The 14,787-nt window shown below is 47.3% G+C and overlaps 1 protein-coding gene and 1 pseudogene across 1 annotated transcript; both read left to right on the plus strand.

Annotated features, from left to right (window-relative positions):
• The first annotated feature begins 1,416 nt into the window (after positions 1-1,416).
• LOC111256381 (putative disease resistance protein RGA4) lies at positions 1,417-6,330 on the plus strand. Its single transcript, XM_022824297.1, has one exon. The coding sequence runs from the start codon at positions 1,417-1,419 to the stop codon at positions 6,328-6,330; it is 4,914 nt and encodes a 1,637-aa protein (XP_022680032.1).
• On the plus strand, positions 5,779-14,551 carry LOC101760759 (annotated as a pseudogene).
• The last annotated feature ends 236 nt before the right edge of the window (positions 14,552-14,787 follow it).

The following is a 14,787-nucleotide window of genomic DNA, read 5'->3' on the forward strand; positions in this document are numbered from 1 at the left end:
AGGAGCTCGCCCCCGGCCGGCCTGCGCCCTGGCCGCGCCGCTGCCGCGGGAGGTCGCCCCCGGCCGGCCTACGCCCCGGTCGCGCCGCCGCGGGGGAGCTCGCCCCGCCGGCCTGCACCCCGGCCGCGCCGCTGCCGCGGGAGCTCGCCCCCGGCCGGCCTGCGCCCCGGCCGCGCCGCTGCCGCGGGAGGTCGCCCCCGGCCGGCCTACGCCCCGGTCGCGCTGCCGCGGGAGCTCGCCCCCGGCCGGCCTGCGCCCCGGCCGCGCCGCTGCCGCGGGAGGTCGCCCCCGGCCGGCCTACGCCCCGGTCGCGCCGCCGCGGGGGAGCTCGCCCCGCCGGCCTGCACCCCGGCCGCGCCGCTGCCGCGGGAGCTCGCCCCCGGCCGGCCTGCGCCGCGGCCGCGCCGCTGCGGGGGAGCTCGCCCCGCCGGCCTGCGCCCCGGCCGCGCCGCCGCGGAGCTCGGCCTGCGCCCCCATGGGAGAAGGAAATGAAGATGACGAAGGAGATAGAAAAATAAGAACCAAACCGGTAACCTGTGTAACCAGTGGTAATGGTGGGTAAATAACCCCCACTCCATGAGGAGATCTGAAAAGGAGGTTTTTGGAGCACCTCTTGAGGTGCTCCATAAAAAACGTGGATCTACCCCCTGCTCCACCTTTTTCCTGGAACCGGAGTTGCTGGAGCATGCGTTTGGCTGCAAAATTTTTGGAGTTGGTGGAGTGAAGCAATTTTTCCTGGAGTGGAGTGCTCCCAAACACCTCTTAGTTCATCTCTTCCCCGAACTCCGAGATCATGTGATGATCCGTTATCACTGTTGGTTTAGTAATTAGTAATTAAATTGTGCACCGTAGCGTCATGCAGATCGAGATTCCTGCTCGTTTTACCGTTGAGCTCGCTGAGCACGTGATGTGACTGACCGACCGTTGTTGCAGTTGACCTGGATTGGCTTACCATCTCTCTGCACTCTTCCCTTGGAATTGCGCAGAGGAACTGAAAGCCCATCGGCGTTCGCCTCGTTTGTAATTCTATATAAGCAGATCATCAGGGAACGGCCAAGTCACAAGAAGCTTGCGACACATCGGCTGTGCACCTGCGCTGCTAGCTCGTCAACCAGTGCTCTTGCGCGCCTCCCTCGCCAGTTTTGAGTTTCCATTTGCCAGTTCTCGATCAGTTCGCCTTCTCTCCAAACAGCAACACACCATCAGGCAAATTGCTGACGGTTCCGTTCCACCTCGCTTCAACCGGTACGTACATGCATGTCCCCTCCGACTCCGATGTGTTGCAGACTTGCAGTGTCGTCGTCTTTCTCAGTTGAAACCATGGCATGAACTCAAGTAGGGCTTTTCTCTGCTGTTACAGAGTTGTGTGCCGCTTGCTGCGGCCTGCGGCCACGCCGTTGCCATTGACGGCCGGCCATGGCGGAGCTCGGCATCGAGGCGGCGCGATGGATGGTCGGCAAGGCTCTGGGGCCCGCTTCGAGCGGGCTGCTGGAGGCGTGGGCGGCCAGCACTGAGCTCGGTACCAACATTGAAAATCTCAGGATGGAGCTGCTGTACGCGGAGGGCATGCTCAACAATGCCCGAGACCGCGACCGTGGCAGCGGCCCGGAGATCCAGAACCCGGCCCTGTCGGAGCTGCTGCAGAAGCTCCGGGGCCTGGCGTACAGGGCCGACGACGTGCTGGACGAGCTCGAGTACTTCCGCATCCAGGACGAGCTCGACGGCACCTACCATGCGGCTGACGAGCATGGCGGGGGCTGCCTCCACAACAACGCACTCAATGCCCGCCATATCGCCAGAAACATTAGAAAGATGCTTGGCTTCTCCTACGGCTCCGGTGGCTCTGCTACCCGCGATGAGCCCGCGGATGAAGATACGAGAGGAGTCTCATGTGGAGCTTGGCCATGTCTTGGTCCTAAAACTCCTGATGATGACAACGACGAGCAAGAAGAAGATGCAAGCCGAGGAGTCCTTTGTCGGGCTGTCTGGCCATGTGGAAGGGCTTCCTCGAAGCCACCCATGCCGCCGGTCGACAGGGGCGACCAAGAGGTCGCCAGCGGCTGCATGAGTAGGCTCGCTACTGCTGCTACCGCAAAAATATCTGGCTTCTCCAAGTGCTCCCGCGGCTCTGCTGACCATAATCAGTCTCATGAAGAAAAAGAAGATGCAAGCCGAGGGGTCCTGTGTGGGGCTGTTTGGCCCTGTGCAAGGGCCTCATCGTCGACGCCACCGCCCAACCAGGACCAAGAGGCTCATGATGGCTGCATGGATGGCCTCATCTCCGGTGTCCGTGGCACCATCAATACCGTCGGTAAACACCTTCCATCCTACTCTGTTTCACATGCTCAAAATGTTGGCAACTCCAATGTTGCATCGACTACTGGAGGTCGATTCCTCAGTTCTGCCGCCCGTCCCATCGAGGCACCGCAGAGAGAAGGTTTCGTACAAACACCAAAACTTAAGTTCGATAGGGTCGAGATGTCTCGAAAGATGCAGGAGATTGTAGAGCAGTTAAAGCCTCTGTGCGCCAAGGTATCTGCCATTCTTAATCTGGAGTTCTTGGCAGCTAACTGTAGGGCTTCCCAGCGCATGGCTACAATTCGGCCCATAACCACCTCAGAGCCTATAGAGCCCCAACTTAATGCTAGAGAGAAGGAGACAAGTAATATTATTCGTGACATTACCAAGGGAGAATACTGTGACAAGGATCTTACAGTGCTTCCAATTGTTGGTCCAGGGGGCATAGGGAAGACAACTCTAACGCAATACATATACAATGATGAGGACCTAAAAAACCATTTTGAAGTAAAATTGTGGGTATGTGTATCGGTCAGTTTCAGCATGCATAGGTTGATACAAGAGATTGCTGATAAACTCCCAAAAGACGAAAATAATAGTGGAGATAAAAAGATTGAAGAACAACTAAAATCTAAAAGGTTTTTGCTTGTCTTGGATGATATGTGGGATTGTAGTAATGAGGATGAGTGGAAAAGTTTTCTAGTGCCTTTCAGGAAAGGACAAACAAAAGGCAGTGTAATTCTAGTAACAACTCGGTTTCCTGCAGTAGCACAAATAGTTAAAACAACAGATCAGTGGATAGACCTGAATGGTTTAGACAACAAAGAATTTGAGAAGTTCTTCTTTGCATGTGTGTTTGGCGACATGGAAGAAACAGAGCGTCCTAGTGAATTAGTTGATATTGGAAATATAATAGTGGGAAAACTGAAGGGCTCCCCTCTTGCTGCAAAAACTGTCGGGAGATTGTTGAGAAAGCACCTCGACAAGGATCATTGGACTAGAGTTTTAGAAAGTAAAGAATGGGAGTCACAAAATGGGGATCATGATATCATGCCAGCATTGAAGCTTAGCTTTGACTATCTCCCTTTCCATCTGCAACAGTGCTTCATTTATTGTGCATTGTTTCCAGAAGATTACAAGTTTGGTAAACAAGAGCTAATTCACTTTTGGATAGGTCTAGATGTCCTTCACTCACGTGGTGAAAATAAAAGCATTGAAGTTATAGGACTAAACTATTTGACAGAACTGGTTAATCATGGATTGTTCAAGAGGGAAGAAGATGCAGATGGGAACACTTATTATATTATTCATGATCTACTACATGAGTTAGCTAGAAAGGTTTCAGCAGATGAATGTCTTAGCATATGTAGTTCAAATAATTTGAGATCCTTACAAATCCCCCAGTCGATACGCCACTTATCTATCAACATAGATGAGTCAAGTGTCAAGGACAGGAAGACTTTTGATATCTGTAAGGAAGGTTTTAGTGTGCTGGGGAAAAAGTTGAAATTTGAGAACCTACACTCATTGATGTTATTTGGGGAACATCAAGGTAGCTTTGTGAAGACTTTTCGTGGTTTGTTCAGTAAAGCAAAAGCTATTCGTGTTATTTTTATATCTGGAGGAAACCATAGTGTGGAAGACTTATTGCACAACTTTTCAAACCTTGTCCATCTCCGTTATCTTCGGATAGCAGGATCACAAACACCCAAGGACATTTCAAGATTTTACCACCTCAGGGTCGTAGATATAAAAGAATGTCGTAGTTCTTACGATTTACCAAGACATATGGGCAATCTCTTAAAGTTGCGCCATTTTCTAGTTCCAGACGATGAAATGCATGCAAGCATTTTTGAAGTGGGGAGATTAAAATCACTACAAGAGCTAAGAAGATTTGAGGTCAGAAAAGAAAGTAAGGGTTTCGAATTGACGCAGATGGGACATTTGCTAGAGCTTTGCGGATCATTGAGTATCGACAGCCTTGAAAAAGTTGAAGGAAGGGAAGAAGCAGATGAAGCAAAGTTAATGCAGAAGAAACACTTGCAGGAGTTGATATTGATTTGGAATGATACACAATCCAACAAGGATGATCGTGCACGTGAAGAACATGTTCTCGAAGGCCTCAAGCCACATAGCAATCTTCTAAAGCTAAGCATTACAGGGCATGGGGGTGCCACCTGCCCTTCATGGCTAGGTGTGAACCTCTCGGTTGAAAACTTGGAATCTCTTTGCCTAGATTATGTGGCTTGGAAAGTGTTTCCACCTATCGGTGAGTTTCAGCTAGTTAATGGGGCTGCTAAAGAAATTTCGAGTAATATCCCTGGCCAACACTTTAAAAATTTGAAAAGGATAGAACTTGTACATTTAGCAAGGCTGCAAAGATGGGTCGTAGGTAGCTCCGATCAACTGTTATCCCACTTGGAAGAGCTCATCATCAGAATATGCCCTGAACTCGTGGAGCTGCAATTTTCTAATTCTACTTGCAGTGAGCAGGAGCAGAAGACCACGTTTCCTAGACTACAAGAGCTGACGATTAGTTGCTGTCCGAAACTGGTGTCCTTGCCTCCTGTTCCTTGGACCAGCTCTCTGCGCAATGTTCGGATATACAGAGTTGGTTTAGACTTTGGGTCAGTGAGGTACTGGAATGATCGTCGTGACCATACGATGCGCATTGAAGGAAAGGGCCGTGCTCAGGATATGACGGTGTCGTTCTGGACGGTATTGGGCTTTGACAAGTTAACCGGACTAGAGAGCTTGGTTATAAGACGCAATTGCCCTCTCCTGCCACTCGATGTCCTCCAAAAGCTGTCGTCATCTATAAAGTTTCTGGATCTATCGGATTGCAACATGTTTAGTGGGAAGGATATAGGACAAATGCTCTCTTGCATGCCGCAGCTCTCAGATCTGTCCATTTATAGATGCGAGAAGATTACAGGGTTTGGTGTGGTGGAGCAGCTGGAGGAGGGAAAGGAGGAAATAGCAACAGATGGGTTGCTGCTCTTACCTCCCCAACTACAGAGGCTGCAGATTCGGAGGTGCCCAGAGCTAAGCCTCCGCCCCGATTCACCACACGGTGGTGAAAAGGGAGGAGGGCTCCAAGGTCTGACCTCTCTCGTTTCCTTGAGGGTTAGGGAATGCCCCAAGTTCCTTGTTTCCCCTTGGCCCTCTTCTTCTTGTTTCCCCTTCCCAACCTCCCTGCAATACCTCAATCTCTCTCGCATGGAGACGCTGGCGCCCCTCTCAAACCTCGCCTCTCTCACGGAGTTGTCGATTGCGAGATGCGGGGATTTAGGAGGCGCGGATTTGGGGCATCTCCTTGCCAACGGCTGCCTCCGCAAATTATCCGTCTATCAAACTCCCAATTTCTTCTCCATTGAATGTTCAGAGGAGCCCTTGGAGTCGGAGATGCTTCAACTGCAGTCGCTGGAGACGGATGACGTCGCGAGTGTCCTTGCCGCACCCATCTGCAGACTCTTCTCTTCCTCCCTCACCAGTTTATCCATTTTGATGGGGGACATGGAGCGCTTCACAAAGGAGCAGGACGAGGCATTGCAGTTCCTCACCTCCCTAAAGCGACTCCAATTGTATTGCCGCAAGCTGCAGTGCCTCCCGGCGGGCCTACAGAAACTGGCAAACCTCGAAACATTAGTGATTCCCGGCACTCCAGCCATTATCCACTCCCTGCACAGGGGCAGCCTCCCGGATTCCCTGCAAGAATTATTAATCACCGGAGGAGGCTTCCAGTCACTGCCCAAGGACAGCCTCCCTAACTCCCTGCGAAAATTATCAATCTACAACTGCTCAGCCATCCGCTCACTGCCCAAGGAGAGCCTCCCTAATTCCCTGCAAGAATTAGGGATCTCCTGCTGCTCAGCCATCCGCTCACTGCCCAAGGAGGGCCTCCCTGATTCCCTGCAAGAATTAGAGATCTCCGACTGTCCAGCCATCCGGGCGCTCCCCAAGGGTGGCCTCCCAAGTTCACTGCAGGTGTTAGATGTCTGCCGTGGCAACAGCGAGGACCTAAGAAGGTAGTGCCGCAAGCTGATTGGAACCGTTCCAGTAGTCAGAGCCTGATCAATCAAGGTAGCATGCACTTTCCTGTGTTCTACTCGTTCCACTAATTTCACCTGCTTCAATTTTCCTAACCTCATGCTCGTTCTGTTTATTTCAACGCAGTCACTGCTCCATATAATCCACTTGTTCTTACTCAGTATTACTCTGCAGGTCTCTGTTTCAAATGTGCATTCATCTAACTCATACGATTTGCTCTCTATCGGTTATTCGGTTCATAGTTACGAGCTGTAAGGTATGAACATTTTATCAGCAGGTGCCTTCCACACCGTAAATAAATTGGTTTGTACATACACCATTTAGCAGTTTAATCCTAGTTTACTAATAAAGTTTTATCATTCCTTTTTTTTCCCTTTCTTTAGCAGAGCTCTTCTTGGAACTGTACATTCCTGTAGCCTTATAGAAATCTTTCTATATCGATGGACGATTCTGTGTAATAAAACTGGTTAGTACATTTTAACTGTACCATTCAGAAGTTAAGTTCACATCGTGCTCCTTGCTATTTTGTTACTCTGATTTTTTTTTCCTTTCTAGTCCTTGACTAGATCAGTCTAGTATGAGAGTCGGTGCAACTATTGATAGATACAAAACTTTGCAGTACCCTGTTGTTCGAGTCTCGAAGTTTTAAACCTTCAAAAATAAGCTTCATCCTCTGTACTTTAGCTTCAGTAATTTTCATTCCTAATCTACTTATTCGGCAAATACATGAGTTTAGCCAATTTAAGAGAACCTGCTTGGATTACTGCTTATTGCCTTGAGGTACTACTGCTGCAGGGTACAGTTATACACCTTTATGTTTTTTACACTGAAACTAGTAGTAGTTCTGTACTCTGATATTCTGGGCCCTTCGAACCCATCCATTTTTTAGCCTCATAATATTCTACTTCTATACTGTACGTATTAGTCACCCATGGTCCTATACTCCTATACTCTACATAGAAGTCAACTTGAAACTTCCATCCTGTGCATAAGACTGGTTAGTATATGCAAAGTCACCCATAGTCCTGTACTCCTACACTTAGAAGTTCAGTCCACATATTAGCTTCTACATGTTTCTCTGGTTAATTATTTGGGCATCCAGGGAAATTACATGATGCATTTGTATCTCAATCGTATGGTTATCCCTTTTCATGCACTATGATAATTACTTGTTAATTCTGGACTTTGAAATTCTAATTTCTGTGCCCAATGTATGACTATCTTGTTGTTCAGGTTTGTGGCTTACATGCTACTCGGCTGCACTTCCTTATTGTGGACGAAACTTCTCTTTGGCAGATGTTGCTGCACCAATGATCTTTGAATAGGTTAGTACCGTCAATTTTCTTCACTAATTTTGCATAATGGACCTTGCGTCAGTATGCTGTTCATCAGTAATTGTAGCCAAATAGCCAATTATATTTTGATTACATAGAGACAGGACTACAAGAGCTAGCAGATATGCTGTTATAGTTGTTTTGAAGCTAATCTCTATTAGACATGTATAGCCCAATCAACCATAGGTTGTTGTATTCTTGTGACTAAAGTTGTTTATGCATAGAAATTCAGTCGATTTGAGCTACAAATGTTTACACCACCCTGCACCTTAATGATGCAAATGTCAGTCGTCATTCACAAGCTCCTAAGGTTTTGCAAATCATTGCACTTTTCATATTTTCACCTTCACATATATGTTAACTCCTTGTTTTGTTGCTGTGCCACTTTGCAAAAAAGTTTCTATTTTGTAAGGATTTCCCATGACAGAGTAGTGTGATCTTTGTTTGCTACCATGCTAACTAGTAGCTACTGACACTAGGAAGAACTTTGCTATTATTTACACAGTATCGTTGTCAAGATTAGCGGATCAAGACTATGGCTAGTGAATTTTCTTTTATGCGCGTAAGGCTTCGGATGGTGACGTGGGAAGACACGGGATTAGATTGTTTCGGGCGAGGAAAGCCCTACGTCCAGTATGAGGAGCTGCTCGTGTTGCCCACGCGAGGTCTGTAGTAGGGGGTACAAACGGGCGAGAGAGGGAGCCGGTCCCAAGTCTCTTGGGTGTGCACTGATGCTCTAAAGGTGAGTGTGTGTGTTCTGTTGGCTTCAGAGTCCTCCCGGTATTGGGGCCCCTGGTTCTCCTTTTATAGCGCAAGGAGGGCTCAGGGTTACAGGTGAACCGAGTGTGAGGAGAAGTAAAAGAGATAAGCTACGTAAAGTAAAGTACAAGGAGAAGGATCAAGTCCCCGGGTCGCCGCCTCCTGCTCCGGCCTTCGGCTCCTGTCAGCGCGTCCACCGAAGGAGGACGGCTGTCTTCGGATCCTATCGACGAGCTTCGTGGCGACTGCTGCCGCCAAGCATGATGATGGTGTTCGGTCGTGGAAACTGTGCACGTTGGGGGAGACGGCTGAACCCTGTTGTCCTGCTTACTACGGTCCGTGGGACACGGACGTCGCGTCCCTGTCGCCGGATACGCGGGGTGCGAGAACGGGCGGAGCTCCCTCCTGTGCCGGGCGGCGCATGCCATGAGTGCCCTATGATGAATCAGGGGGAGCCGCGGCCACTGTAGCCTGTGCGGTCGTGGCTACAGTGTTTCGTCCGGGTACTTGTGGCGGTCATGTCGAGGGGTGCGGGCGCCTTTCCGCGCGCCAGAGCCGCGGCGCATTTATGGCAAGATCGGTGAGGGGCCCACGAGATCCACGCCCTCGTCTGCCGGTCTGCACCCGAGGTGGACCCTTGTCTTGTGGGTCCGGATGAGTCCGACCCCCTACGCCCGGGGTTGGGCGAGGCGGAACCTTGCGGCGAGGGGTCGGGCGCATCCGACCCTGGGACCGTGGGTCGGGCGAGATGGAGTTTTGCCATCGAGGGGTCGGGAGTGTCCGACCCCAGTACCCTGGGTCGGGCGAGACGGAGCTGGATGTTCCCTGCCCATGCTGGGCAGGCGGCAATCGTCATCACCGCAGGTGGACCTGGACCTTCATGATTGTTGTATTAAGGGCATTAGGATTTTGTTAATATTTCCCCCCAACACACAGCTAATGTGAAAATTTCTGTGAAATTTCTGGTGTTCCTTTAGTTTTGCAGATCATCTCTTTGGAGGACGTGTGGACACAGAACCTATGTATGTTGGAAAAACTCCTTCCTGGGTTTCAAGTGCTCATCTGTTCCCTGCTTCTATTCAACGACTTGGCCGCGTCCTGCTATTGTCTATTTGCACAAGCAGCCATTTTGAGCAGCTTTGTACTGAATGCGCCTTCAGATTGCCCTCAAGTTCATCAGAGTTTCCATGTGCATCCGCTAATCATCACGGTTGTAGACACTCATGACCTAGATACGTGGTTAGTGTTGCAATCCTGCTCTTGTCTGCCGTGATACAAGTAGTATACTCCAAATATTGTTTTCCCTCAATAAATATTGATCAAGTATTTACAACTATGTAGCTAACCTGACTAGCAGGAATTTTTTTTGTCCAGACGCGGCTTGACAAGATCACAGATATCTTCAAAGAGATTTACTTCTATTCGTCAGGCTAGAAGTTGGACAAGTCTCTCATGTTCCTACCAGGATGCAAGGACGACACTGGACTGAACCATCAAGAGAAAGTTTGCTCCCGGTAAGATTCTAATAGGCACGACACCGGTTCAATAAGTCATCCCAAAAGCTCGAAGCATGCCCAAAGCCATCCACCATTCTACTGCATCACATCTTTTGAATGTCCTCGTGCACTAATCTCTAGGGGAGCAAAGAGAGCAGCTTCTCAAAGTGAAAAAACAAACTGACAACCTTTTCTGATATCCAAGACTATTGTTCGTGTTCATAAGTAAAATGTGTTTGAACACTGAAAGCATATCTAAAAAATTTGGCATTCGGCCAAAAGGCACGCCCTCAATTTGCATGAGCTTTTTATATTCCCTTCGAATTTGGTGTTACTGCAAAGTTTCTGTTATTTTTGTATTATTGTATTGTGCAGAACAATTTCATCCAGAACAGAACAGAGCATGTTATTGTGTAATGTCTTTGAAAGATAATTTTCTTGTTAAAAAACTAAAGTAATGTAGTATTGGAATTTTCATGGTACATTTTTTGAAGGGAAAAGTTTTTTTGTACATGATCATACTATAAAATCTATGGAATTCAGAATGTACCTCTGGGTAGCATGTGGTGTTCTCAAGCTTCTCAAATTTCCCACTTATCGGCTTATCCGGCATTGGCGCGAGCCAAACAAAACCCGGGGAAAAGGGTGCGGAAAGCAAGGGATAATTTGGCGCTGCGGGTGCGGCGAGTCGTCGTGCCCAGAGTGGGCCGTCGTGGAGCTGCAGGGTGTGGTGCAGGCCTCATGCCCTCATTCGCCAGTGACATACTGGGACTCCACATTGGCCACCTCGGCTCCACCCCCTCGCCCTCCTCCTCTTCCAAGGCAAGGACCCCGAGATCCCGTCCCTTGTCCCCTCTTGGTGTCTGGTTCCTTTTCTGAAGCTGTTATTGATGCAACGCGGCGGTCGTTGCAGGCTGGGTACACCTTCACGATGGGGTACCGCGAGCTCGCCGGGATGAAGGTGACGCTCAAGAAGCCTCTGCTTGTGCTCAGGAAGAAGGTGAGTGGCGGTGGTGGTGCCGGGGATCAAGAGTCACCGTCGTCGGCGGATGTGGAGCTGGAGGTGATTGTCATCATCCGGCACAAGATCCTCTTCAAGGACCGTCCCAAGGCCCTCATCTCAAGTAACTGGGACTCCAATTGTATTGCCGCAAGCTGCAGTGCCTCCCGGCGGGCCTACAGAAACTGGCAAACCTCGAAACATTAGTGATTCCCGGCACTCCAGGCATTATCCACTCCCTGCACAGGGGCAGCCTCCCTGATTCCCTGCAAGAATTATTAATCACCGGAGGAGGCTTCCAGTCACTGCCCAAGGACAGCCTCCCTAACTCCCTGCGAAAATTATCAATCTACAACTGCTCAGCCATCCGCTCACTGCCCAAGGAGAGCCTCCCTAATTCCCTGCAAGAATTGGAGATCGACAGCTGTCCAGCCATCCGGGCGCTCCCCAAGGGCGGCCTCCCAAGTTCACTGCAGATATTAGATGTCCGGGATGGCAACAGCGAGGACCTAAGAAGGCAGTGCCGCAAGCTGATTGGAACCGTTCCAGTAGTCAGAGCCTGATCAATCAAGGTAACATGCACTTTCCTGTGTTCTACTCGTTCCACTAATTTCACCTGCTTCAATTTTCCTAACCTCATGCTCGTTCTGTTTATTCAACGCAGTCACTGCTCCATATAATCCACTTGTTCTTACTCAGTATTACTCTGCAGGTCTCTGTTTCAAATGTGCGTTCATCTAACTCATACGATTTGCTCTCTATCGGTTATTCGGTTCATAGTTACGAGCTGTTAGGTATGAACATTTTGTCAGCATGTGCTTTCCACACCGTAAATAAATTGGTTAGTATATACACCATTTAGCAGTTTAATCCTAGTTTGCTGATCTGCTCTGTTCGTTGTTGTGGTTATTTGTGGTGCTTTTCACTTTCTAATATTGTAGAGTTGGCAAATTAGTTATTCTCAGCACTCCAGCTATGCAAAACCACCTAGGAAAACCACTGTAGGGGTCATTTGTACTTGAGGTGAGGGGGTGATGTGGTCGACCCTTGATACGTTGGGGCGATGTCGTCGACCCTTGATACCCAGGAAAACAGAATTATACTGTTTCATGGGTGCTGCATCTATTTTCATGATGTGCTGTGTGAGCTAGCAGAGTAGCAGTTGCTTGGTCATGTGTAACTGAGTATAAGCCAACCAGCAATGCTTTACATGCGTTTCCCCCCTTTTTTCCATCATAAATAGTATTACTTAGATTCATGCTCATGTTTCTTTCTCCACATTTGATGATCTACCAGCAACAATGAATATGATTTTTAATCATGCTCTGTGTACTTTTCCCAACGAAAATCCTATCGGCACAACCCATGATTTTGTGGAAAACACCATTGAGAAAATAGAGATAATTCTGTTATCTGACATTTTAGCAGACAATATTAATAAGAGTACTAATAAAGTAACAATATTCCTTTTTTTTCCTTTCTTTAGCAGAGCTCTTCTTGGAACTGTACATTCCTGTAGCCTTATAGAAATCTTTTATATCGATGGACGATTCTATGTTGTCAAGTTTCAACTCTGAAGATCTCGACATGTATCTCCCATCATGTAATGAAACTGGTTAGTACATTTTAACTGTACCATTCAGAAGTTAAGTTCACATCGTGCTCCTTGCTATTTTGTTACTCAATGATTTTTTTTCCTTTCTAGTCCTTTTGACTAGATCAGTCTAGTATGAGAGTCGGTGCAACTATTGATAGATACAAAACTTTGCAGTACCCTGTTGTTCGAGTCTCGAAGTTTTAAACCTTCAAAAATAAGCTTCATCCTCTGTACTTTAGCTTCAGTAATTTTCATTCCTAATTTACTTATTCTGCAGATACATGAGTTTAGCCAATTTAAGAGAACCTGCTTGGATTACTGCTTATTGCCTTGAGGTACTACTGCTGCAGGGTACAGTTATACACCCTTATGTTTTTACACTGAAACTAGTAGTAATTCTGTACTCTGATATTCTGCGCCCTTCGAACCTATCCATTTTTTAGCCTCATAATATTCTACTCCTATACTGTACATATTAGTCACCCATGGTCCTATACTCCTATACTCTACATAGAAGTCAACTTGAAACTTCCATCAACTGGTTAGTATATGCGAAGTCACCCATAGTCCTATACTCCTACACTGTACATAGAAGTTCAGTCGACATATTAGCTTCTACATGTTTCTCTGGTTAATTATTTGGGCATCCCGGGAAATTACATGATGCATTTATATCTCAATCATATGGTTATCCCTTTTCATGCACTATGATAATTACTTGTTAATTCTGGACTCTGAAATTCCAATTTCTGTGCCCAATGTATGACTATCTCGTTGTTCAGGTATGTGGATTACATGCTACTCGGCTGCACTTCCTTATTGTGGACAAAACTTCTCTTTGACAGATGTTGCTGCACCAATGATCTTTCAATAGGTTAGTACCGTCAATTTTCTGCACTAATTTTGCATAATGGACCTTGCGTCAGTATGCTGTTCATCAGTAATTGTAGCCAAATAGCCAATTATATTTTGATTACATAGAGACAGGACTACAAGAGCTAGCAGATATGCTGCTATTGTTGTTTTGAAGCTAATCTCTATTAGACATGTATAGCCCAATCAACCATGGCCTTGTTTAGTTGCCCAACTTTGGAGATGTAAAATCACTGTTGTAGCACTGTAGCGTTTCGTTTGTATTTGTGAATTATTATCCAAATATTGACTAATTAGGCTCAAAAGATTCGTCTCGCAAAGTACAACAAAACTATGCAATTAGTTTTTAATTTCATCTACATTTAGTACTCGATGCATGTAACGCAAGTTTGATGTGATGGGAAATTTTCTTTTTTATAGTGTCAAAGTTGGGAGTTTGGGGAACTAAACAGGCCCCATAGGTGGTTGTATTCTTGTGACTCAAGTTGTTTATGCATAGAAATTCAGTCGATTTGAGCTACAAATGTTTACACCACCCTGCACCTTAACGATGCAAATGTCAGTCGACATTCACAAGCTCCTAAGGTGATTGTCATCATCCGGCACACGATCCTCTTCAAGGACCGTCCCAAGGCCCTCATCTCAAGTAACTGACCAACTAATCCACCATTTCTGTTCACTCCAATCACCTCAGCAGTAACCAGTAATTCAGAATTTCGTGTATCAATTTGCTGACCCTGATTCGGTTTCTGGTGTTCTTCAGAACCAGCAACAAAGGAGAAGACGACCAAGCAACCAGCAGCAGATTGACAAAATCGACGCCATTTCGGGAAGGGATCAGCAGCAACTTGCCACCATGCCAGCAATTTCGTGGAACCTTGGTTTGGCTGCGTGCATCCAGGTTCTCTGAACATGAGATTATTCCTGTAATAATTGGGCGAAGATGGATGCCGTGTTTGGGTTGGTTGATGCGTTATATGGCCATTCCTTTGCATAAGGATGTATACTTGTATTGTTTGATGCTTTCTTGGTGGTCAGAAAATGAAATGATCTCCAATAAAAAATTGAAATGATGACCTCTACTGAAAGCAAAATCAGCACATATAAATAAATGTCACTATAGTGGCTGATGTTATCTTGATCCCATCAGTCGTGGAGCATCATCATCATATCGAAAATAAATGTGTGGGATCTAATGCATACAAATGGACTTTTTCCGCTGATTCTGCATCCTGCCGCCCGAACCTGAATTTATACAGACCATATGTGTTTGGTCGACACATGATCTCATACCATGCAACTCAACTTGGGCCAGAATATTCTTATATTTGTGACGGTGCACATGAGTTGCAGCACAACTTGGTTCAAGCTTCAGACGGT

The sequence above is a fragment of the Setaria italica genome, chromosome II (assembly GCF_000263155.2).
Source record: "Setaria italica strain Yugu1 chromosome II, Setaria_italica_v2.0, whole genome shotgun sequence".
Lineage (NCBI taxonomy): Eukaryota > Viridiplantae > Streptophyta > Magnoliopsida > Poales > Poaceae > Setaria > Setaria italica.

Coding starts and splice junctions, on each gene's coding strand:
- LOC111256381 (XM_022824297.1), top strand. CDS start 1,417: ATGGCGGAGCTCGGCATCGAGGCGGCGCGATGGATGGTCGGCAAGGCT.